This window comes from Apteryx rowi, unplaced genomic scaffold (assembly GCF_003343035.1).
Source record: "Apteryx rowi isolate R43461 unplaced genomic scaffold, aptRow1 scaffold_789, whole genome shotgun sequence".
In the NCBI taxonomy this organism is placed as follows: Eukaryota; Metazoa; Chordata; class Aves; order Apterygiformes; family Apterygidae; genus Apteryx; species Apteryx rowi.
Window position 1 is genome coordinate 235,979 of NW_020451081.1, and position 24,856 is coordinate 260,834.

Sequence of the window (24,856 nt, forward strand, 5' to 3'; positions counted from 1 at the left end):
ATAATAGGAATCAGGAGGCACAGAGCAGAGAAGAGCATCATCTAGAGAAGAGCACCTTCAATCCCAGAAGGACCTTTTACTGTATTTGCTCCCTAGAGGGAGGCAAATGGAAAAAATAAAAAAGACATCAGTTCTATTCATTCACCTGACTAGGCTGCTAATGCCAAAGCTTGGCTCTGAACAGTGGTACTGCCTTTCTCAGCTCAAAAGGGAAAAAAACCCTCGGTTTGTATGTGATGGAAAAATTAGGAGAATGTTTTTCTTCCCTCTGTTATATGAGGTTACTGCTATAAGATTGGTACAGGGGAGAGACACAGCTTGCTTATGTTACCGTAATGAGAGAGGTAATGGTATGTTCATGCTTACCCAAGAATAATTTGGAAATGGTCTTTTGTACCTCCAGACTCTGACTCCTCCTAAACCCTCCCTTGGTTGTTGGGCTCTTGAGTATTTCTGAATGACTGCCACTTCCTAGTCATTTTCGTAGGTGAACTTCTTCCTCGCATTTTCATTCTTTGGTTCCCCTACTATGTTTATACCACTTCACAGTCTGGACCATAGGAGAATAACATGTGAATGAGTTTTGGTTCTCTGGACAGCAAAAAGGAAGATCCCGTTTCCCTCTAGCTGCTTGGCTTTCTGTTGTAGAGGCTGCAAAGTGACAGCGCTCTGCACCATCCTCAGCAATAATGAGGACTCTTAGCCGAATCATTTGGAAGACCACACAATTATGAAATGTGTTGTTTCATAACCTATACACCACAGGGCAGTGATCAGTTCAGATTTAAAATGCAAGTGACTGTCCTAATTGTCTTTTTGGCTTTAAGCCACCATTAAGTTCTCAAGAAATAAAAAAGAGGAGCTAGTAGAATCCCTGAAGAGTTACAAAGTACAAGAGATGCTTCCTAACTTTCAGTCAGTGATCTGGAGAAGTGTATATATATATCTATACACACACACACACAAAAAAAATTAAATAACATCTGTGCTAACATCTGCAGGTGATACAATAGTTGGAGGGGTAAGGTAGATGATAAAGAAGAGAAAGCAGAGAGCAGTATTTTGATAACCTTCAAATAACGTTCCAAGTTTAGATATCATTCAAATACTTTTGCTCTATTACAGTCAAATGTAGAATTCTAAGACCAAAGAGCCTTCCCTTTTATGGGGCAGTTTGGTTTTACAAAAGATTAAGATTTTCACTAGAAAAGCAACTCAGCGAGATCTGGTAGCTGCAGTTAATTCAGTCGTGAATTGTATCAGAGAATCCATGTGTCTTTGTACATGTTAGTGAGCCCAATCATGCTTACTATTCCAGAGTCCAAAAATTTTAAAAGGTCAAAAAGTAGAAAGTACAGAAAAGAGCCACATTAGTACCTGGAGCTCCATCGGTTCAGATTATCAAAAAAGAAATGTAGGTTGGCTTGAGTACAGTCACATAAGGCACATTTTCTGAAGGAGGCAATACTAAAGAACTCTTCAGCTAATGCAGAAAGAGTGTAGAACTAGAGGGTGGATGCTGACCCATGAAAATTCAAATGAGAATACAGACAGCAACTTTAATAGTGGTATTAACCTGAACAGAATACCCCTGAAAGGGGTATATCTCTCTCAGCCACGATCCATCTCTTCCTGAAAAGATACTTGGGAAGTGAGGGGAGCATATCTGATCCCCTTCTGGTTTTGGATTCTACAGACCTGTGATAATACAGGGATTYGTACTCCTCTAGAGGTTTAGTGCACACCAGGGCACTACTCTGAATTGATGGCGGTGGACAAAATTTAATCTTGGTTGCTCTCTTTTGAAGGGAAAGAGGAAGATTTTATAGCAGCTATAATTCTACTGAGCCAGGGAAAAGGTAGTATAGCAATTATACCTGTATAGCAACATAAAGGTTACCCAGAATTGTGTCTGAAAAGTCACTGTTAGAGCAAGGAAGAAGTTTAGAGGAAACTTTCAGGTTGGGAACCCTTTGTCGATGCAACAGTAGCTCCTGATGTGACCTTTGTGGCAATGACTTTATGGGCCATGAATTTGTTGCAAGTTGTTGTGCAATTTTTTAGGCAGCACAGTATCCAAATGGTCATATGGCCTCCTCAAAGGAAAAGCAGAGACGGCAGATCAAAATGCCCTCCCTGGCTTGCCATGTTTTACATCTGTACTTAATCAGACTATTAGCACAGCCCATTTCTGTATGTGCTGTAATATCCCTATGAAATCTTTCAATACGTTGTTCAACTGCTTTCATAGTTGACCACAGCAAGAAAGAGCTTGTAGTTAAAGTTCTGGACTGGGAAACAGGGAAGTGTAAAATGTAGATGCATTTCTTAGGCTGCTACTTAAGTCTTTGCTTCAAACTTATGTGTTAAATGCAATACTTAACAAGACTTGGGGGAAAAAAAAAGAGATGGCTCTCATATTGGCAGTAGTGCACATTTAAATTTTGGGAGCATCAAAATCTCCAATAAATTGTGCTGGAAATATAGAAACGTAATTATGAGTTGCATTTACATGTCCTTTACTATAATGGAACTTCAGCATTAACTTAAAACTCCCTTCYTTAAGAAGTGTGTTTTCTTGAATCTGGGCCACAGAAAAAGCAACTACTATCTCAAAGATGCCTTAAATCATAAATTTCTAGAGGAGAAGAAAAAAAAAGAGACCACCTACACATTATCATCATTTAAAATATTTTATTATGCTACAATCAATTGCAGTGTTCTCTGATAATGAATATTAAACATGAACAGCACAGCCCTGTATTGTTTAGCTGAATCTCAGTTTTCATCTTATGTACTTGTATTATATACATTGGTAGAAGAGAACATATGTTCCTGATTTTTCATGGTATGTGTGGATTTTTTTTTTAAATAAATAGTTATATAACACAAAGCCCACACAGCCACTTGGCTGCAGCAAGCCAAGGGCTGGTTACTCCCAAGCAGAAAAAATACTGTTAAAATTTACCTTGGTTGCTGTGTTTCATAGTCAGAGAATAGAAGACAGTACATAAAAACAGTTGTAAATTTAACAGTGCCTCAGAATGAGTTTCTCATTTCAGGCACCCAYTTCAAAGTAGTTCAAAATGCAGGGCAGAGCAGACCAGAAATGACCCTAAGTTTGGCTCTGGCTCCCAGAGCACTGYCTCCATAACACTGTACTATCCCAAGCAGCGTTTTGAGCACTGTCTATAGCACTGAGCAGAATTCAGTCATCCCAGTTTGCTATGTGTCAGGAACTGCTTGCTTCAAGGAGCACAGGCCACGAAACGGAGGGCAAAAGAACGCGCAGGATGATGCTGGAGCTGGGGGGAAGCTTTGCTCGTCTTCTAAGATGTCATAATCTAATGATGGGGTTGAATTTATATCACTGAATTGAATTTTCGATGCTGAAACAGAACTTTTTCAACAAAACAAATTTCCTCTGAAAGTTGCTGTGAAAACATGAAATGCAGCCCCTGTGTTTTATACCATTGTTGTTATATGTCGCTGTTGTTAGGTACAATCTCTTATTTGTACCCAACTTCATTTTAAGGTTCATCTAGTTCAATTACTTTTGGAGATAATATACTTTTTTTAATATATCCATAATATTGCTTGCTGTGAACTGAGAGTTTTTTTATAGAAATAATAGGTTTAATACAGTTACTACACTTTAATTGTTGCTAAAGATTAAATTGCATATTTTCAGTTTACACAAAGACCACCAGCAGCTCTGCATAAACGCCTCACTTCAGTATTTTGCAGGCAGTTACATAGCTTCCTTCCTTACACTGCCCACGGTTCTATTTATTGTTTTGTTTTGCAGTTCTTTCCATATGGAGATGCTTCAAAGTTTGCCCAGCACGCCTTCCGAACCTTCGATAAGAATGGAGATGGAACCATCGACTTCAGAGAGTTCATTTGTGCACTGTCCATCACCTCAAGAGGCAGTTTTGAGCAAAAACTAAACTGGGCCTTCAACATGTACGACTTGGATGGTGATGGTAAAATTACAAGAGTGGAAATGCTGGAAATTATAGAGGTGAGTTCAATACAACACTCAAAATCAACACATATTAGCATTTTCTTTAGGAAAAAAATGATCGCTTGTTMACATACACTTAAAGATTTTAAACACACAAGAGGCTGCGTGCATTGTATCATTAAAAAAGTATGGCACAGAGACTCATCTCAGTGACTCATGTCTAAGCAATACAAGCAAACTAACATTGTAATAGATACGTAATCTGAGAAGTGCAAAGATCACATGTCTATATAAGCTTTTAAATATCAAGAGGTAAATGTTTTYTGATGAACAGATTAACTGTAAGAACAGTACAGCAAAGGCTTTACAAAGCCCATCTGAAAATCACTTGTCACCCATGAAATTACTGTTTTGTTGCTCAAGTGGCTGCAACCATACTGGAGATTAACTTCAAATGATTGCAGAAACAACCCACTGCCTTTTAAGTGAGCTCTTACAGATGGGCACTAAGATTTAAGATAGCCACAGCACAGTTAAAGAATAAAGTTTACCTCAATCTTCTGTTGGATACTAGCCACAGTGGTTAATACCAGATTTTGCTCACATGTACGCACAGAAAGCTGCTGAAAGAAGATGCCTTTTAAAGCTGATTATTCAGAATTTATGTAAAATATTTCAGTGGGATGACTTATAAATAAACAGTTGATCCAAAGAACAGATTACAATAGTTTTGCACTATGAAACAGAAGAACAAAGAAATTCATTCCTGTATGCAAAGTGCAGTCATTTTAAAAAGCTTGTATTTGAAGGAAAAAGTGAAACACTTATTTGTCCTCATTTTAAGTAAACAAGTATCAGATTACAAAAGAAAAAATCCATAGGGAAACTGGCAACCACTTGATTGTTGAAATTTGATTCCAGAATTTGATCACATCAATACACTGATTAAATCTAAGACTTAATTTTTTGAATTTTCTATTTGCTTTCTTTCCAAAGGCGATCTACAAAATGGTGGGCACTGTGATAATGATGAAAATGAACGAGGATGGTCTGACGCCTGAGCAGCGGGTAGACAAGATTTTCAGTAAGATGGATAAGAACAAAGACGACCAGATCACACTGGATGAATTCAAAGAAGCTGCAAAGAGTGATCCTTCCATTGTATTACTCCTGCAGTGTGACATTCAAAAATGAGCTTGTGTACAATGCATCATAGACTGCACAGAAGTTTAAATGTTCCATTCAGTTTGCAGCTATTTCCACACACACACACAAAAATTTGCTTGGACTACCTATAAATGGACTTGCTTCTTGTGTTTGAAACACTTGTGTGCATGAGAATGTCATTTGCTAAAGAATTTTAAAAGTATATATTATAAAAATAAACTGCCACAACGTGACGTGTGCAATGTCATTTCATAACAGCCCTATTCCTCTGAAGCCTGTGCAGCAGTCCTGTGCTGCAGTGAATTATATTATTTATTGTTCATGTTTTACTGATGCTAGCTCTGTGTCTCCTAGACTGAGTAATGTTAGTGACACTGAATTCCCATGGTAATGTTAACTGTTTATTATAAATCATGTCACCATTCTGCTGTAAAGTAGTACTGGACAGACAGAGGGGAAGATATCCTCAGTTCTTAAGTCTGATCCACACATGTGCTTGTATTGTCAGTGGATATAAATGTACTTCATTTGCATGCCTTTTAGGTTTGCCTTAATTCTTACCTCATTTGCATCCCTTCAATCTGGAAAGAGCTATGTCAGAGGAATGCAGTATAAACAAGCAAATCCTGCTAAAATGCTCCCTTTAATTAAAAGTATATATAAATATATATATAATGTTCAAAATATTGTTTTATTGGAAGTTTAAAGGTTTTATTGAAAGTGTATTGATCTTTGCCTGAATTTTCAAAAGCTTCCACAGAGGTTGCAATATATATGTCCCAAAATAAATTTATAATATTTGACCTTTTCCCCTAATTCTTATTTCATGTCTTCAGCATGGTAATAGAGGGAAAAAGCAAGAAAAAAATATTTCAGTCTCGTGCAGTTATCTATCACTGTACTACTGGGAAATATGTATTTTTTTTATGAAAGCATGAAGAAGTTTCTTTGCATTCACTCATTAGAAGAGTCGTATTATACAAAACCAAAAGTCGTAGTTCTTGTATTTGCCAACAGAGCAGCTGTTTATCCTCTAAGATGTTGATGCTAAGGTTTAACAGTATACCTACTACATCTGTGCTTACATAACTTTTTAAGCTAGCTGTAAGTCAAATATAATTTATTTGCTTGGCCTAAACCTGGTCTTTTAATGTTTTTCCCTCCTTAAGTGAGTGTCTTTCCTCTCACCATATGATATTAAACTACCACGTTTAATATGAACAGACAGGTTGTTTAAAAAAAAAAAAAAGAGAGATAAACTAACCATAAAGTATGATTATTGAGAAGGGACAGTTGAGACAACCATCTTCCTCCTCCTCAACTCTGTGCAGCACATCCATCAAGTTCTGCTCTATACTGTGGCAAATACAAGTTTTCTGCAGCCTTGAGAAAACATTGAGAACTAGCAGGCTGCAGAAAGTGTGGATAAAAATCTTTTCTGTTTAAAGCAACTGGGAAACCTGCTACAAAGTCAACTGCTAGCAGGATTACCAAAAAAAGTCCAAGAATATCTTACAGTTGCATGTTTGATATTTCTTCTTTGTCTTATGAAGAAATCAGACAGCTCTACTAGCTAAAAATAAGACAATAAAAACACAAGTCCTTCTCTGTATTCTCAAATCTAGAAGTGAAGCTCAGTTTTACACATTTTGCCAGACACTTCCAAAAGGGGGTGAGAAGAATTTTAAAAATGCAAATTTATAATATTTAGCTTTTTCCCCTAATTCTTATTTCACATCTTCAGCATGGTAACAGAGAGGAGAGGGGAAAGAAAAAAGACTTCAGTCTCTCCTTTTACCAGAATTTTTCTTAGGCTAGACAGGTAATATTCTTAAGAAGTATAACACTTTAGTTTAGCACGTGCAACTGTAAATTAAAGACATGTTCTGAAAAAGCAATATACTTCTGAGTATCTAAGCTTTAGGTGCAGATATGTCCATAGTTTCAATTCGGGCTTAAATTACTAGTTGTAGACAGCATTTGGGATATTCCTGGGATTTTATGCCCCTTTCACTTACATATGCTTATTAGAGAAGCACTACATCATTCTACATTTCCCTGCACCTCAAATTGATGTAGGCTGGATAGGCTTCATTTACTTTAATGCAGCATTAAGCAATCCATTTGCCATCCAAAATGGCCAACAGCTCAAACAGTCACAAATGTAACATCATAATCACAACTGTTTGTCTAGGTAGCTGGTATAAACAAACTCCTTATCTAAAGTACCAAGAACAAGATAGCTTTGAGACCTTAGCAGAATTACTGCAAAAATAAATGTATCCAAGCAACTGCTTCAATAATTGTTTATTCAGAAGTAATCCTCTACCATGAAAACAGTTGCTTGTAATAATCACAGTCAGGCACACATCTTCATTAAGTACAGTGATAGATTAGAATAAATACATCATATGATTTGAACTAAAGATCAGAAGACGCGCCGCTAACTGCTCCAATATTTCAAGAAAGATTTATTCCAGCAGTCTGTAGAAAGCCTGGGAGAAAGTTGAAGAGTTAGCCCAGTGGGTAAGCGATATTTTTCCTTAAACTCTTTTCTCCACACAACTAACTATAAAAGTACCAATGAAGATAAACACTTCTCTCCCCTGCCTCTGCACTCTTGCTTTATTTTCTTGGATACTGAACAAAATGAGAAACTAATACTATGTCATTCTATAAATTCATATTGTAAAAGGTTCCAAAATATATTCTAGCTTCACCAAAAAAACGGAGTCAAACTTAAAGTGTGGTTCAAGATCATGTAATAGCACCCAGAAAAAAAAAAAGCTGAATTGAATTTTGCATTCCAGAAAAGTTTTGCCAAGTTTGCAAATTGAATATCCCCCTGCCCCAGTATTTCACATAACCCTAAAAATGTTGCAAGTTTCTTTAGCATATACTTCACGAAATCAGAGTATTACAGAATCATTGTTTGGTTGGGACTTCTGGAGGCCTCTAGTCCAACTTCCTGCTCAAAGCAGGAGCAATCCTGAATTCAGACCCTGAAACCTTCAAGAACAGAGACACTACATCCTCTCTGGGCAACCTGTTCTRATACCTACAATCTCCATCGTGAACTCTTCCGCTTCCCTCCCCTTTATGCATTCCGAACCTCCCCACTTCGGTTTATGACCACTGTCTCTTGTTCTCCTGCCATGCACTTCAGTAGAAAGGCTGTCTCTGTTTTCTCAGTAACCTCCTCCTAGACATGGGAGGGCTGCTATGAGTTTGTTGGGCCAATACTCTAGCCTTTTGGAATTAAACATATGAAGTTTTTAAAAGATCATTAGATGCAATTCCTAAAGTTAGAACACAGCAGGAAATCTAACAGTAGTGCTAGTAGATTTCCTTCAATTCTTTGCTAATTTCTGTACCTTAGAAACACCTATAAACTTAATACATGCTTGGGTAAAAGCTAAACAACATCAACACATATCACCATGCAGTGGCTAAAAAAAAATTAAAAATAAATAAATAAAATAGCTATCAAGTCAATTTAGAACTTGAACTGTAAAGAAATTTTATTGAGGAACTGCTATTTGGTAAGTAACTGTAGAAATTGCAGAATTGTTCTCTGAAAAATCTTAATTGTTCTTGTGACCCTGTAATGTCAGGAAAATGTATGCCTAATGGCCGAACTTTAAATTGATTGTTTTTGAAGAGCTCCCAACAATTTCAAGTTCCTGGAGGGAGAAGAACAGGAGAGAAGAAAGTTAATATGGAGCAATTTAAAAGATCTACTTTTTCTTTCTCCCTCCATCCCCAATAAATGTTTGCATTTTTTAATAAAGCAGAGGCCACTTATTTTAACTGCCTTTACTGTAGTTTAGTCTCAGATCAAAAACAGAAAGCCTTCAATGCTGTAAAAAAAAAAAAAACCCTTACTGTATCATTTCTCAAAATTCTGTTCTACTCCATTTCTATATATTGATCATCTCTACTTCAGTAAGGATTTCTGTCACTTTAGTTTGTTATAATGTCATGAATATCTACAGATCTAACCTATACCTGCAAACCCAGATTGTGTAAGAGCTTGGTTTAATTGAAGTTAAGAATCTAAGTTTATAAAAATCACAGTTCACTAGTTTTTGTAAGCTCATGTCCAAAGACACTCAAACTCTTCTCTATAAACTCTTTAGAAAGGAAGACATTTTCTCCCTACCCAGAGAATATACTGCAAATGAAYTCTTCACTTTTCTAATTACAAAAATATACACTGTAAGTAATAATTTATGTTCAGCAACTGTGGTTCCACTGGAAAAAATGAAAACACATTTACAGCATGTATTAATTAGCATATGTTCAACAAATAAAGCAGGAATTAGGAAGACAAAATTATCTTAAGACTAATCTTTAAGTGTGCAGAAACACTAAAGCATTACTACAAGTGTCAGTTCTCAGAGTTTATTAAAATATTACTTCATAGTTATACAAAATATATTTCATATTTTCAGAAAAAAACAGAACAATCGATTAAAAGATCTAATAATTGGTAGTTAAAAAATATCAATCAGTTGAACATTTAGGATTTTCTCATCATCAAAACTGTGTATTAAATTTACACACTGTGCTTAAGTCCTTGGTCTGTACAAACACATACAGTAGTTTTAAAAAATATAAGAACCTTTTCTTTTCCTGAAGGTATCTAATGAAAGGTTCTCCTATCCAGCAACAGGAAGTAATAACCTTGTATACATCATTACACATTTATACTGTAACAATCCTCAAAACTGTGTTACATTCATACACAGATATACTTATTGATTTTCCTCCTCTTCATTCCTATTTCGGAAATTCAATGTTGTTTGGCCTCTTTCGGGGTCTTGCAGTCGGAGGATTCGAATAAGGGTACTTGTAGGTAGAGAACTAAAAATAAAGGATGCATCATTTAAATAGTGTTTCCTGTACACAAATTTAAGTATTTCTTTCCATTACATATTTGCCTTTATATAACTGCATTTTTTTTCTTAGACAGTTTTAAACAGTAATATGCGGTGAAATCCTGGCTTCATTGAACTATACCAGAGCAAGACTTAAGTCAAAGCTTGAGGTAAAGACAATAATTGATTTCAGCCACGTGACTTCTAACAATTAGACTACCAAAATTATGGAAAGGGTACTTTGAAGTGAAACTGCAAATGAAAGAGTTATCAAATATGGTTCATATCTGCCTTATAGACCCTGAAGTGGTACATACCTTATACATGCATAACCACTCACATCATACATACGAACATGGTTACTAAACATACAGGGTCTTAGGTTATAGCTCTTCCATTGATTGCCCTAACAGCACTTTCACTGAGACTGCCTTTGTGCTTTTGTTTCTGTTACATTGTTTGCATGCTATTACCGAACAGGCAACATGGTAACACGATGTAACAAAACCAAAACCAAATTACACTTTAATACTTAAACTTTTAAACAGTTACCATTCAGGAAAATTCCTACAYTTCTATTGAGCAGAGTTCCAGGAATTTATCCATTTTAGCATTTCCACTTACATAACAGAATACTCCTCTACTTTTTTAGCTTTTAGCAAGGCAAGACAGTTATATAAAATGAACTTCACTTTAAAAGACTGCTTAAATTTCCTGTGTAGTCAGCTGAGAGAAGAAAGGTCTTGGGCGACGTGAATTACCRTCCGCAGGTTTGGCTAGAAAGAGCAGTTGGATGCATACAGTTTGACAGTGACTGTCCCCTTAGCTGGGCATGGTTTTACCAGGGAATCATATGGAAGTTTAAGAACTGTGGACTACTTGATCAAGACAAGGAAACAAGGAGTAAGCTACCACCTTCTAGATTAGCGAGCTAAAAAGAAAATCTACTCAAATAACACAAGCCACTTAAAAGTTCAGTAGTATTAAAGGGAAAAAAAGGGGAAAAAATGCAGTATCTTTTGTCAAGTTTGGGAGGGAGGTGGGGAAGATCACTCTGGTAACTACCAGGCTAAAAGCTTCTGGAGCCAGCTTTAAACAATTAAAAATCTCAAAAAGCTGATGCACTAAAGATGATAATCTGATTCATGCCCCACTAAATTACCATACTAAGAGACATTTCCTAAGGAAGAGTGAAAAAAACTGCTATTTAATTCCAGAATCACAGTGACGAACTACTTAGTTGATATCCTACCACTACAAATAGCAAAATTTCTTTCCTTTCACATTTACTTTTTTCAGATTATAATCCTTGCAGTACAGCTTCCTTGTACTTCTTGTATTAGGAAATATAATACATCATTACCTCATACTTTGTGGGGTGAGCAAAATGAACTGTCGATGACGCTGAGAGTCAGCCACCTTGAGCATCATATCCATTGCAATTCTTCTGTTAACCATGTCCTACAGACAGAAGATTTATCAGGTAGCAATACTGACAGTGTACTTTACTGACTTACTATTGTACGGTCAGACAATTATCTGAGAAAAAATTAATTAGAAGATATCTTAATAGAGAAACCTGCCAAAATTAATTCATATACATTAAAACTTTGCTAAAGAGAAGTCTTGTAAAAACCATGCCTGGAAATACTAGGGTTAAATTCTAAAAGCTACAAACTACAGTCTAGGAAACATTCAGACCAAAAGTTTAGGAATAAATTCCTTTCAGTAYATATGCACTATGGAAAGCTTCTATCTGAACAACTACACACACTTACTCCAGTCTTTTATTCCTACCAACTTTAGTATACCCATGTAGTATCTTTTATTTAATTAGTATGCTGAGATGAACTGTATTTTAGCAAAATAATGTTTCCTATAAAATCCTGTCTCAATTTTACATGAAAGCATTGAAGGGTTGCATAAAACCTAATACATTATGTGGGGGGGGTTGTGGGTTTTTTTTTTTTTTTTGAAAGACAGACAAATGTATAAGATGGTATTAAAACATGTAGAATGGGATACTATTATTAGAAGAGGTTAAACAAAGCTCTGCTTCCATACACTGTTATGCATGAAACTATGCATCTCTGTTGCAAATATGCTGATAGAGTCCTCTTGTGGTGGGTCTCCAGGATTACAGGCAAAGTACTTAAAAAGAAAGAACTTAGAAATAGCATGGGTGTACTTACTGGCACAGGAGTGGAAAGACAAACTGTACTGATAACTTATGGACTGGGATACTTGACTGAACATGCTAATATTTTTCAATTTATGAAGAGTGGTTCCTTCATTTTCTATTACATACTTATAAACTGCTGATAATTCCTCCTCTTCTGCCCACACAGCTCAGTATATTTGGAACATCACAAAATAATCATCTACTAGCTTGAAAGAGTTTGAAAGTTAAAGTCTCTGCAGGACCTACAACTCTGAGTATCCACCTTTTCCCTAGACAGATGAATAAGCTTTTTTTTTTGCAAATGAAAAATAAGAAAAGGCTTAAGATTTGGAAGTTTGTTCTGTAGATTCTATGATTATCATTGATTTATGACAGAAAAAAAAAAGTAAAAAAAATCTTTTAACACACACTGAAAAATGGCTGCTTGACCAGGTTAGATTGCATTTTTTCCTCTTTGAAATTATTTATGTATAAGGTATATTCTCTTTTTTCTTTCTAGGTCTGCAATTCCCAGTCAACAGATCATTGATAGTGGAAAGACATTGAAGGCAAGATTAAAAAAAAAAATTCTAATATCTAAACTATTATTTTTGTCTCCTGGAATTAATTCTTCTCCCAAACCATACCACACTGCTTAGTAATAAGTAGGAAAGCAAAAAAGATTTTTGGAGTGGTTAATTGCCTATCCAGGGAAGCTGTGTATAAAGATGAGGTTTGTCAGTTTTAGCTGATACTGGTATTGTTGCTCATTATTCTGCATTTCAGTCTCTTTGAAAGGAGGTATCGAGTGAAAGTATAAGGCTTAGCCTACCTTCAAGTTTGAGCTGCAACACTGAACTCAACTGCTACACTAGCTTTGGGGGTGGGGTGGGGTAGAAATCAGTCAATCCTAAAGTTGGTAGAAGTCAACACATGGGCCAAGCCCAGGACTGTCACAGCAATATATAGAGGCAACGTGTGATAAACAGAACAGCAACTACTTGAGGAAATAACAGAAAGTTGTATTCCATGAATTTTGTGCTTAAYTAAGGTTTAAGCACGCAGCTTAACAGAGATACTCATAGCTCTTGGTACCAACTTCAAAAAACACAGCAAGCTTCAAAAAAACACTAAGCTAAGTGAACAAGCTCCCTAATAAGTATTAATTATTTACAGTTACCATACTGTTTTAAATTCTAATAATAACTATTTCACTAATTTATACAAATCAGAATGGGAAATGTAGTGTAAGTTTAAACTATACCATGTAGACATCAAATTCATCTAAGCATCTGAAAGGAGATTCAGTAATGGACCACAGAGAAAGAATGAAACAAACTGTTGAGAAGGAACGTTCACCTCCCGATAAAGATCTCACATCATTAAGGGAAGTTTTGTCTCCCTCTCCAGGCTGGACCTTGAAATAAAATAGAGCAATTTTTAAAAACACTTATTAAGACATATTAACAGAATCATAATTTTAACTGGAAGCATATTACACATATACAGATACAGATCACTTGAGAACAAGCTTATGTATTTCAGTGCTATGTATCTGAAATGAAACTAAAATAGAATGGCTCCTAACCTTTTTAAAACATATTTCCAGAATCATTGTAATTTTCCCCCTCACTAGAAAACAAATAGAACAGATTAAACAAATGATTCAGCCAGTATTTTCTTAGTCAGTTCTCTATTTTTAATAGCTATTAAACAGTGTTTAACAACTGTCAACCAGAAYTGTTATATTATTGTAAAACCCCGATTGTTACCAACTATAACAGAATAGCAGGTAATTGAATCACACTGGTATTTTAAAAGGAACAGTTTCTTTGGAAGAATAAATGAAGTGTTGTAAACAGTCATTTGTTCCATGGATTATGATGACACCTTGTGGCACTCCCTAAGACTAAATTTAAGCATTTTGACCTGTCAGTTACATTATTTTTAAAYTAAGCAAGAAAATTAAAATTATTTTGTAAACTTTCTCTTTTTTCAATTTATCTTCCTTGACTAAATTTAGATCTCTTGTGATATTAACTCTTGCACAGAAAAGACAAAACACTAGCTATATTAAACTGATAATGCCAGGTAATGATCAGACTTGTGGATTAAGCTGGAATTTTTTTTAGGTATGTATACTTTTCCTGTTTATTTAGCACCATATCAAACAATATTTATGTTGTCACTACATATTTTTCCCCWAAATTCCTAAAACACAAAAGCAAATACCCTGCAAATGAAGAGAAATGTTAGCATTAACATGCTAGCTATCTCTGGAACTCTTGAAATTCAGGAGTATGAATCAAGCAGATCTAGGATAGTAAGATGAAACCCACAAACACCAAATGTGAAACTTATCAAGGGAATATAGGCCAAGAATCTTGCAGGGTTCAGATTTATGCTTCTACTTCTTTAGGCCCTTTCTTCTTGCTAAAGTACTATATCACTGGTGTTAACATAAATAGAATTCCTTACCAAATCTGAAGAAAACTCAAAGTATTACCTAATTAATTTTAGTTTATCTCAAAGTTAACAGCTTGAAGCCCTAAACTTTTAGAAGAACAGTCATGCTTTACTGTGAATTGACAGAAGTCTGTAATACTTAAATAAAAAGGAGGAAAAAGTTTAAAAAGAAAAAAAAACTATCATAAACATATCATAACAGATGTGAAAAAATGAAGCATCAGAACTGCACGCAGAAAAAAAAAGTTGCAATGTTTTTAAAAGTACCTGCTTAATTTTTTTGGGAGGCACATTAAAAGATACAAACTTACAAAATGCACAGAAAATACATAATATTGAAGTTATCAGCCTTTAAAAGGAAATAACTAACAAAATACTGATATCCATTACGTAATCACATGAATAAAGGAAAGCCTCCTATCACTGAAAGAGGAACTGAAATAATTTTGGAAGACTGACTAGACTAACTGGCTAGTGAATTTTTGTCATCTGCATAAGACAACAATCCAAATTTATTCCATGTTTTCTAGCAGCCTGACCATAAGATGGTGATATGRTTCATTTCTGTTGTTGCTTGTTTTCAAATGATGCACTAAAATCTAGCACATCACATTTTGGGGAGGGGAGAGTGATTCATTACCCTTTGCAACATGTGCTCTAGCAACTGATATCAAGAAATATATTTATTTTCTTAAATATTGTAATTGAAGAAATAAAATAACTTACTGTTATTGAAAGTGTCTCATTCTTGTGATCAAAAAGTATTTTTCCACARTAAGCTCGAATACGTAATAAATGGTCAAAGTAGAGCTTGCATCGTAAAGAAAGGAGCCTTAAATCAGTTAAATTATGCAAATAAGTATTAGGTCAGTGAGTTTTAAAACATGCAAATAAGTGACAGCAAATAAGTGACAGCAGATTTTTATCAGCAGTTCCACATTGTAATCTCAAATATTAAGCATTACACCATTAATAACACTTCCCTAGATCAATTACAGTCTGGAGGAGTAAACATTAGAAGCCCAACATACTCAAGAGAATCGCAGAAGTARAGTAACAAAATAAGAAACCCAGAAGTACATGTTTGGTATTTCTCAGTCAAGACTAATTTCTAGAAGTCTCTGCTCCAAKCAGCTGAAAGCTTTTTACACTGTTTTTCCACAGCTTGAACAGAAAATGACCAGATTCTACTTCCTCCTTACTATCCAGTACTCATACTGCACAGTAAGGATAGGGAAGAATCTGTGGACTCTGTTAGACTCCAGGAATTAAACAGTGTTGAATATTCCTTTCTCACCCCTTTTAACTCTCCATCCCCCATTCTAGTTTGTAATTCCCCAATAGACAACACATCACAGTTCCTTCAAGAACAAACTATAGTTCTTTAAGACATATTAAAGTGCGATTCAAGCTCAAATTTGTGCCCTAGAAACAAGTTTCAGTTTGAGATCAAAAGATCCAAATTAGATGTTCAGAGACAAGACAACTGTCTAAGTATCCATTACAGTCAATGGAGATCTACAAAGGAGGAGCCAACAGATAGCAAATTGGCACATCCATTACAACCTGCAACGATTACATCAACCTAAGACTAATGGGAGCTAAACAACCTATTGTGCCYGCAGACATGTACATATAGGCACCAAAAGGCAAGCATATGATTCTGCAAGTAAATTCTACCCCCTAGTATTTCTGCATCTCCACTGCACAGAATACAATCCTAACAGAATGGTCAGGAGAACCTATCTACACCTCCTTAAAACCCCAGACTGAGAAGTATAAAAAGCAGAGCCAACACTACTGTCCCTCAATTTTTCCTGAAGAGAATGATAAAGGTGAAGGACTGCATTAGAGAAGAGCAGATCAGTCACAATTTAGTGCAGTGCTCAAAAGGCAGCACAACTAGCAATGCAGATACAGCATTGCAATTATTCTGAGTTATTCCTCCCATCTAATGCTAGCTTTACAGCAAGTTAAGTGTCCAAAACCAAGATCATCACCTATACGCCCTCAGTAGCCAATAAAGAGAAAGAAATTAATCTCATTCTAAAATAGCAAATTAACCTACTTAAAATCATTCAAGGTAACTACAGAACTTCACTAGCTATAAAAGGAATCAAGATATTTAACTTAAAGCAGATCCCTAACTTTTCTAAGTATCTAAGAAGAAAAATAAGACTGCCTCCAATCAACAATAAGGATTTGACTATTTTAAGTGAGACCCATCACAGACACTTTTCAAAAAGGCAGATGAGATCTCCCAGAATATTGTCAATAACAGTTTCATGACTTGTAGAATATAATAGTTGGATTATATCCAAAGACTCTTGCAGAGAGGTTTATTGTTACAAGCACCATAGCTTCATTTCTCAACGTTTAAGAATCGAATGTTCAGAACAAAACCACCTTTAGACTTTTTAGAAGAACTTGGGATGAGGCCAGGGAATGATCTCAGCTTTATGAAACACTCTACAGGGTAGTCTGCCCTACCTTTTGAAGAGAGGCCACAAAAAGCAATCCTCATTGATAGGTATAGGATACTAAGGGATTGAAGCAAGAAGGGGTGCATTCCTAATAAAAGAGAGGTTTCATAAGAGAGAAARCTGCCAAATTGCAGAATCTGAATAAAGATCTTATTTCTTTCCTCTGCCCTATGCTGAAAAAGTTTTGTTTGGCCCAACACGAAATTATGTGAGGATATGGTAGCTAATTAGCCTCAATGAACATCAATGAAAGTTCAGATTATTTCAACACTAGTATGATGGTGACATTTTGYTGTCCAAAACAAGTACTGAAACAGAACTGTCTTCAGTTAAGTCAGGATAGTTGAGACCTTCCTGAGCCAGCAGGTCAAGGGAGGTGATCCTCCCCCTCTACTCAGCCCTGGTGAGGCCACATCTGGAGTACTGTGTCCAGTTCTGGGCTCCCCAGTACAAGAGGGATGTGGCAYTACTGGAGCAAGTCCAGCAAAGGGCTACAAAAAGATGATTAGGGGACTGGAGTGTCTCTCCTGTGAGGAAAGGCTGAGAGAGCTGGGCCTGTTCAGCCTGGAAAAGAGAAGGCTGAGGGGGGATCTTATCAATGTATACAARTATCTTCAGGGAAGGTGTCAAGAGGATGGGGTCAGACTCTTTTCAGTGGTGCCTAGAGACAGGACAAGAGGCAGCAGGCACAAACTGAAACACAGGAAGTTCCATCTGAATCTAAGGAAAAAAATTTTTTACTGTGAGGGTGACAGAGCACTGGAACAGGTTGCCCAGAGAGGCTGCGAAGTCTCCATCTTTGGAGATACTCAAAAACCATCTGGACATGGTCCTGGGCGACGTGCTCTAGGTGACTCTGCTTGAGCAGGGGGGTTGGACTAGATCTCCAGAGGTCCCTTCCAACCTCAACCATTCTGTGATTCTGTGATGCCTGGAGCTTCAACTGATCACATTCTTTTTGCAACTGTCAGTCCAGGCTGTGCTAAACTGTCAGACATTATGGTACTGGATCTGGGAGCAAAGTAAGGTTAGACAGCTATGCAAGGCAAAAGAGAGGCAAGGACTGGAAGTTGTGTTGAGACACTAATCATGAGATCTGGAACTAAAATAATTAATCATGCATTATTTCACTTCAGAAGTATCACGGGACTCAATAGAAATGTATATCAGTTTTGTCTAAGCTTTGTTCAATATCAGGTAATCCAAAAGATGAAGAAAAATCAAGTGCAACAGGCAACTCACTAGACCTTATCCAAATTCTCTCATACCTGCTGRTTTAGTTCATGGCAAATATATCTACTTTGGAGACTCTTTAATGAAAAATTCACATAAACAAACTGTCAAAACAAATCTCAAGTATACTTAGACCATGCCTGACAAACATCTATCACATTTTTAAGAACTTCCAGTGATAGGGATCTATAACTTTAACCTATTTCAAGACCTGTTACAATGCTTACCCCTCAGTTTTGAACACTGTTTTGAACCTTCAGTTGAGGGAGGCATTGCTGTGAATACCACCATCAAAATCTCATTCTCTTGCATCTGCTCTATAATTTATACCCTAAAGTATGGGCACAATTCACACATCACCCCAGTATATTTCTTTGGCCAAAGAAAGTAATCTCACACATCAGTAAACCAGCAAAGAACCATGTACCTCTGCAAGTAAACCTAAAGAGTTGCCAAAATCCAACAGTTTAATTATTCATGTTATAATTGCAGCATGTGTGGAACAGCTGTATCTTATTTTATGAAGTTCTACTGAAGACTTCAAAAACTGTCAGACTTAGGTGATAAGGTTTCTGTATGTCTTCTACTTAAGTAGATACTAGCACACCTTTCTCTTTAAAAGAAATCCATTTGGTTGCTTCAGAAAAGGCAAAATAATATGCTGCTATTCCACATATTAATATCATATGAACTGAATTTAACACATACAGTATGGAAACCTAACAGTAATTTGCTGATACTGCTCACAAGAGGTCCTGGAAACAACTGTACTTTTTATATTCTTTAGTGAATACTTATTTCTATATATAAATTATCTGACAACTGAAGKTACAGTAAAATTGACTCACCTTAAGAACTGCCGATAAATTTTGAATCTTTGTGTCATTATTTCTTCCAGCAGCTTAATAAATTTCTTTAAATTCTTTACTTTACTGTTTGCATCTTCATATTTTTCTTTTGCATCAAAAAACTGCCTGTTTTATCAACAGAAAGTCTACCATCAATATGCATAAAAGCCAAGCAATTGATTTAACTACTGAAAACTATTTTGATGGCCAAAACTCTTCATTCAGATGAAGGCTTTATTTTGAAGCTAAAAGCATTTTGACAAGTTAGGTAAACCACTGGTTACAAATGAGAAGAGGTCAAAAATTAATTTTACATCTACTTTTCCTTCTTATAAAAGGAAACTGACACCAAGGAGAACTAATGATTAAGCTGCTCATGTTTAAGAGTATCCAAGGTGAGTGACTTTTTTTAAATACATTACAGTCAAAACTTCAAATGACTGTCTAACTTCCATATTAGTTTTTCAGACTAGAAGTACACATAATGCTCAATGGATCCCAGAACATTTGAGGTCCTTTCACACCACCTGGTCACCATTGGGGTACCTCTAAACATTAAGAGCAGTTGATCACTGATAACTTCAGAGTATAGAGCCCATCYGAAAATCACTAGAGGGCAGTTCAACACCCGCAAGCCTGTTTAGTATTGGTTGACTGAGCAATTAGCATAGCATGTTTCTACACTGTCATTTATAGCTGAAGTATTAGAATCACATATCAGCATTATGAGCCAGTAAGAAAACTATTCTTTGCCAACCTCTTCTGTCATACCTAAACTATGCAGACATTAAAAATTACTCACTGTATAATTTCTTCTCTGCTTCCGTGGCGATCTTTTTCTGAGTTTATCCTCTCTCTCAAGCGATTCATTTCTGCATCAAGACTCTTAACAGTTCTGCTGACTTCAATGCGCTCTGAGTATATTTGCCTAGCCTGTGCAATTTTTTCCTAAAGTTTGAAATTCAATAAATGGTTATATTTTCAAAAATATGTTAGTCCTTGCAATGAATGTTTTGTACTGCACAAAAATCAAGTTCTCCAAGCAAGAACAAAGTCTTTGTTTTGTTCTTTGTGTATTATTCCTTACAGCAAAATTACTGGTATCAGCAATATTACTAACAACAGTTAGATGTAGGTAATCATTTCAGTGATAAGAACTGTATCCATTCAAGAACTCAAATGTATTCACAATTATTTATCTAATATAGATGAATGAGGGACCAAATTCACCATATTTTAATAGGACTTAGTCTCTCAAAAGTTGCTGAGTGTGATTTCAGAGTTAGTTAATAAAGCTTGATTAGATAAGTTTCTGGAAGACCAGGTATGAGATCTGTACAAGAGAAGAAAAAGAACTTTACCGCCTAAAAACCAAAGCAATATTAAATTTATGCAATTTAACCTAAAATACAAGTTTTAGGATTAAGTCATTCTAATCTTCTCACTGCATAAATCCAGAAGAGTCCTAGCTAGATAACCCTGAAGACTGAAGTTATCTGTCAAGACTAAAAGGTGCTATGCCAGACAACAAAAAGTCTTGACTTGTATATATACAAGTTACTTTTATTTGATTTACATATGAATAACTTAGACCAAGCTAAAAACCTGAGCATTAATATGGTCTGCATGTCATACAAGCAGAACAACAGAGTATCTAAATACTAAAAGGATCCTGATTATCTGATTTCAACTGCCAAAAAAACAAACAAAAAACAAAACAAAAGAGACAGGAAAAAAAAAGATACTACCTCCAATTCTTTTTCTTTGTCAGCTAGTAATTCTCTACGTCTTTTTATACAAGCCAAGTGTCCTTTCTGTTTGTCTTCATAGTGCTGCAAACGGCGTTTACAGTTTTCTACTTCTGAGTCAGCTTGGTTTAATTCATCCTGTTTAGAATAAATCAGATGYGAAGAGTGAACTGTTTGTGGTAGATTCCAAAGCATCTCTCTACCACAGGTAGTTATGTTGTTTTTAATACCATCTAACTGATCGTGTTCAGCATGATCATTCCTTCTAAAGTCCAGGTGTTTTAACAGCAATGGATCAAAAAGTCTTACTCATTCCTAATAAGAACATAATAAATGTTTATACTGCTTCCCAAAATTGAATTGATAATGATTAGATATTGTATCTTCAGGGGAGTATTATGTTTTAATCTTCAAAAAGATTCTTTCTCCTGAAACTCTGAAAACTACATTTTGTACACTATGTTCCAGTCAGAAAGTTTCCATAAGAAAACTGAGTGTCCTGCTACAATTATAATGGGATATAGACCACAGCAGCTTCTATATTGTAATAGTGTGTCAATGCAGTGAAAGTCGCATCATAACTCTGCAGAGATTTACTATTTTCAGAACAGCAAAGAGGTACAATGATATGAATTAGTTGGAAGATGATTTTCTTCTTCATTCCTGTCAACTAGTAGCTGGCTTACCAAAAAAGGTTTTATATTACATGAATTAAAAAGAAAATTATCGCCAGTGATGGATGCTCTCATCTTTTTCTAATCCCACCTTTAAGCCACAGCTTGATACGTGTGAACAGCTTATTTAAAAACTGTAAGGAAGTACATCTAAAATAGACTTTCAGGAATTTAAGAGTCATCTTTCATTGTGTTTAGCTCCCTTACTATCTAGCAAGAGTGTTCTAATAGYCTGAATACATCTATTCTATTTAAAAAGAATTCTATAAGGAAAGAGAACATATTGTTAGTACTATCACAATAGATATATTTATCAGTTATTTTCCTTACCTGTTTCCTTCTTATTTGCTTTTTTAAACTGGGYTGACTACATATCAATCTACAGTTTAAGTGAGCCATACAAGAGATTCCAAGTAATAATGAGTGACAGTTCTGAGTTTTTCTTATTCCATACTTTCACTATTTTAGAATACTGTTTATCTGCTCAACTGTTACTTCCACTTTCAAGCCCATTAGTTATTTGTGGCAACACAAGATAACCTTCTACTTTCCAATACCAAATTTGGCATGTCACCACTCTGTCCTTTATCTTAAGTCTTGTTAATTCCCTGTGGTCTTCTATAGTCTTGAATAATCAAAACCATGTCTTATTACCTTCTGTGATTATGCAGTTTTACAGAACAATAGACATTCCATATATAACTCCAAAAGTCATTTTGAAAATGGCCACTTATTCATATTTTGTCAGGCCTTAGCAGAAGGAAAAAGAAAAAGTCCTTTCTAATTCATGACACTTAAGAAGAAATTAAACTCTCTTCAAACCTAATAGTAGCAGCTATTACAATCAACATCACCTTCTAAGTATTTCCAGTCTTGCTTATTGACATGCCCTGGACAGAATGGCCTATTTCCATTTTCATATGTAGGTCTTAAATGCATCAGGAAAGAGCACACTCTTTTCTCCTGTCTCCTTCTAACACMATCTCCCTTGCCACACAAAGTGAACAAAGAAAAAATACGATATAAAGTTATTGCTACCTTAACTGGACCAGCAATTTCTTCTACTTGCTGAATTTTTTCTTTCATTTCTTCAAATTTTTTTTCAGCTGCCTGTAGAATATTTTTCAGCTCTTCCATTTTTCCACTTTGTTGCAGCATGTCCTGCTTTACAGATTCCATCTTATTCTTGTTTTCTTCAGCTTCATCTTCCTGTCAAAATATATTAAGATGATAAAGAAAAAGTTGACATACATTTGCATATCATTGTGCAAGATTTTTATTTTAGTGTCACTTCCAAGAGTGCAAGATTACACACACTACACTAAGTTCTCTAAYAAGAATACAAATAGTTCAATATAATTATTCATAAAGCCCAGGAGAGCTTGACAGAGCCTGCTGGAGACCACTAAACCAAATCACAAAAGAGTAATTTCCTAATTACCTGCCTGAAAATTAATTGGATTTAATTTGGGAGTTGTGATGAAAGACTTGAGTGAATAGGATTTTGCTTGGACTTAGCTATTATAAGGTTTTACTACAATAATTTTCTAAGCAAAGAACACATTGGATCTGTGAAAATATATGCTCTTTCTATATTCTCTTTATACTGAATGTAAGTGGGCTAGCTCTGTTCGCTAGACAAGTACACCATTCCTAAGCAATTATCATCATACTTTTTTTTTTTTTTAAAGCAGAAAAGACAAACACCCCAAAAAACTGAGAAAAAGATAGGAGTGAAAACTTGTATTGCTAAGATGCTTTTTCACAATCAAGAAAAGACAATGGTGAAATCAAAGTAGCAATGAAAGGTGGCCAAGAACAGTAATTAACACAGARGAGGCATCAGAAAGTACAGAAAACTGAGATAGACATCAACAAAAATCCAAGACAGGAATAAGGAGAGGTAAATATACAAATCTAACAGTTGCACAAGACCATTATCAGACAGCAACAGAAGTTTTTATGTTGAAAAAGCAAGTGTCCAATAACTTTTTGGAGCTACAAAAACCAGCAATATATTCTCCAGTAAAAATGTAGTAGAATATTTTCAATTCCACTAAACGGACAAAGAGAATATACTTCTATTGGTTTAAAAAAAATGTATATTATTTTGAGTAAGGAATCCTAGAAGAGCTTACTGAATCTGTACCTACTGATCCTTTATTTTTAAATAAATTTTGGAATAAGCGTGTCCGCACACACACAAGACAACAAACTGCTGAGGCTGTGAGGTTGTGCCAAAACCAAAAATGACAAAAAAAGATACCTAGAGAATTCTGGGCAACTTAGTCTCTCACTGATCCCAGATTAGATAATGGAAAAGTTGGCATGGAATATAATCCTGACTACAGTTGTTTCAGTTATTATTGATACCTGTCAGCATGAATCTCAGAAAATTTAGATTTTTGCCATCCAGTCTTTAACTTAATACAGAGTAACACTTGAAAATCCATGGCCAACAACATAYAAATCACATTAGATGATCAGAAAGGCTTTTCTATTCTTAAATTATGTAGCTGTACATTCTAAGAACTCATTAATTAAGAACATTGAAGGAACATTCATACTGTAATGATCCTCACTTAGGGTGACATATGAACATGGTGAAGCGACAGCCAGGCAAGAAAGCATGGATTCAGGGCAGAGAGGCACTGTGTGATCTAACTTACGCTTCATACGGGCCTTTGCCTGTACTACAATGATGCTCCTTCTGCCCTCCAAATGTACAGCACTGCATCTCCTCATTCACAGAATCACAGAATGGTTGAGGTTGGAAGGGACCTCTGGAGATCATCTAGTCCAACCCCCCTGCTCAAGCAGGGTCACCTAGAGCACATTGTACAAGTTCGCATCCAGGCAGGTTTTGAATATCTCCAGAGAAGGAGACTCCACAACCTCTCTAGACAACCTGTTCCAGTGCTCTGTCACCCTCACAGTAAAGAAGTATTTTCTCATGTTCAGATGGAACTGTCTGTGTTCCAGTTTGTGCCCGTTGCCTCACGTCCTGTCTCTGGGCACCACTGAAAAGAGTCTGACCCCATCCTCTTGACACCTTCCCTGAAGATATTTGTATACATTGATAAGATCCCCCCTCAGCCTTCTCTTTTCCAGGCTGAACAGGCCCAGCTCTCTCAGCCTTTCCTCACAGGAGAGACACTCCAGTCCCCTAATCATCTTTTTGTAGCCCTATGCTGGACTTGCTCCAGTAGTGCCATGTCTCTCTCTTCAG

The 24,856-nt window shown here is 35.8% G+C and overlaps 2 protein-coding genes across 8 annotated transcripts in view; one reads left to right on the forward strand and one right to left on the reverse strand.

Moving 5' to 3' along the window:
* The window catches only part of VSNL1 (visinin like 1), a 96,105-nt gene extending 90,102 nt beyond the window's left edge, over positions 1-6,003 (forward strand). Inside the window, exons 3-4 of the mRNA XM_026088818.1 lie at positions 3,809-4,024; positions 4,964-6,003. Of these exons, the coding sequence (XP_025944603.1) occupies positions 3,809-4,024; positions 4,964-5,161 (414 nt within the window). The 3' untranslated portion in view covers positions 5,162-6,003. The remainder of the gene's footprint in view (positions 1-3,808; positions 4,025-4,963) is intronic.
* Positions 6,004-7,426: 1,423 nt separating this feature from the next.
* SMC6 (structural maintenance of chromosomes 6) overlaps positions 7,427-24,856 on the reverse strand; it is a 49,690-nt gene continuing 32,260 nt past the window's right edge. For 5 of the 7 annotated variants that reach the window (XM_026088815.1, XM_026088814.1, XM_026088811.1 and 2 more), the window contains 8 exons: positions 22,666-22,836; positions 20,954-21,091; positions 20,008-20,153; positions 19,206-19,331; positions 15,368-15,473; positions 13,440-13,592; positions 11,378-11,475; positions 8,824-10,000 (listed from right to left, as the gene is read on the reverse strand). In XM_026088815.1, the coding sequence (XP_025944600.1) occupies positions 9,892-10,000; positions 11,378-11,475; positions 13,440-13,592; positions 15,368-15,473; positions 19,206-19,331; positions 20,008-20,153; positions 20,954-21,091; positions 22,666-22,836 (1,047 nt within the window). In that variant the 3' untranslated portion in view covers positions 8,824-9,891. The other 2 variants (XM_026088813.1, XM_026088817.1) reach the window with 2 other exon arrangements.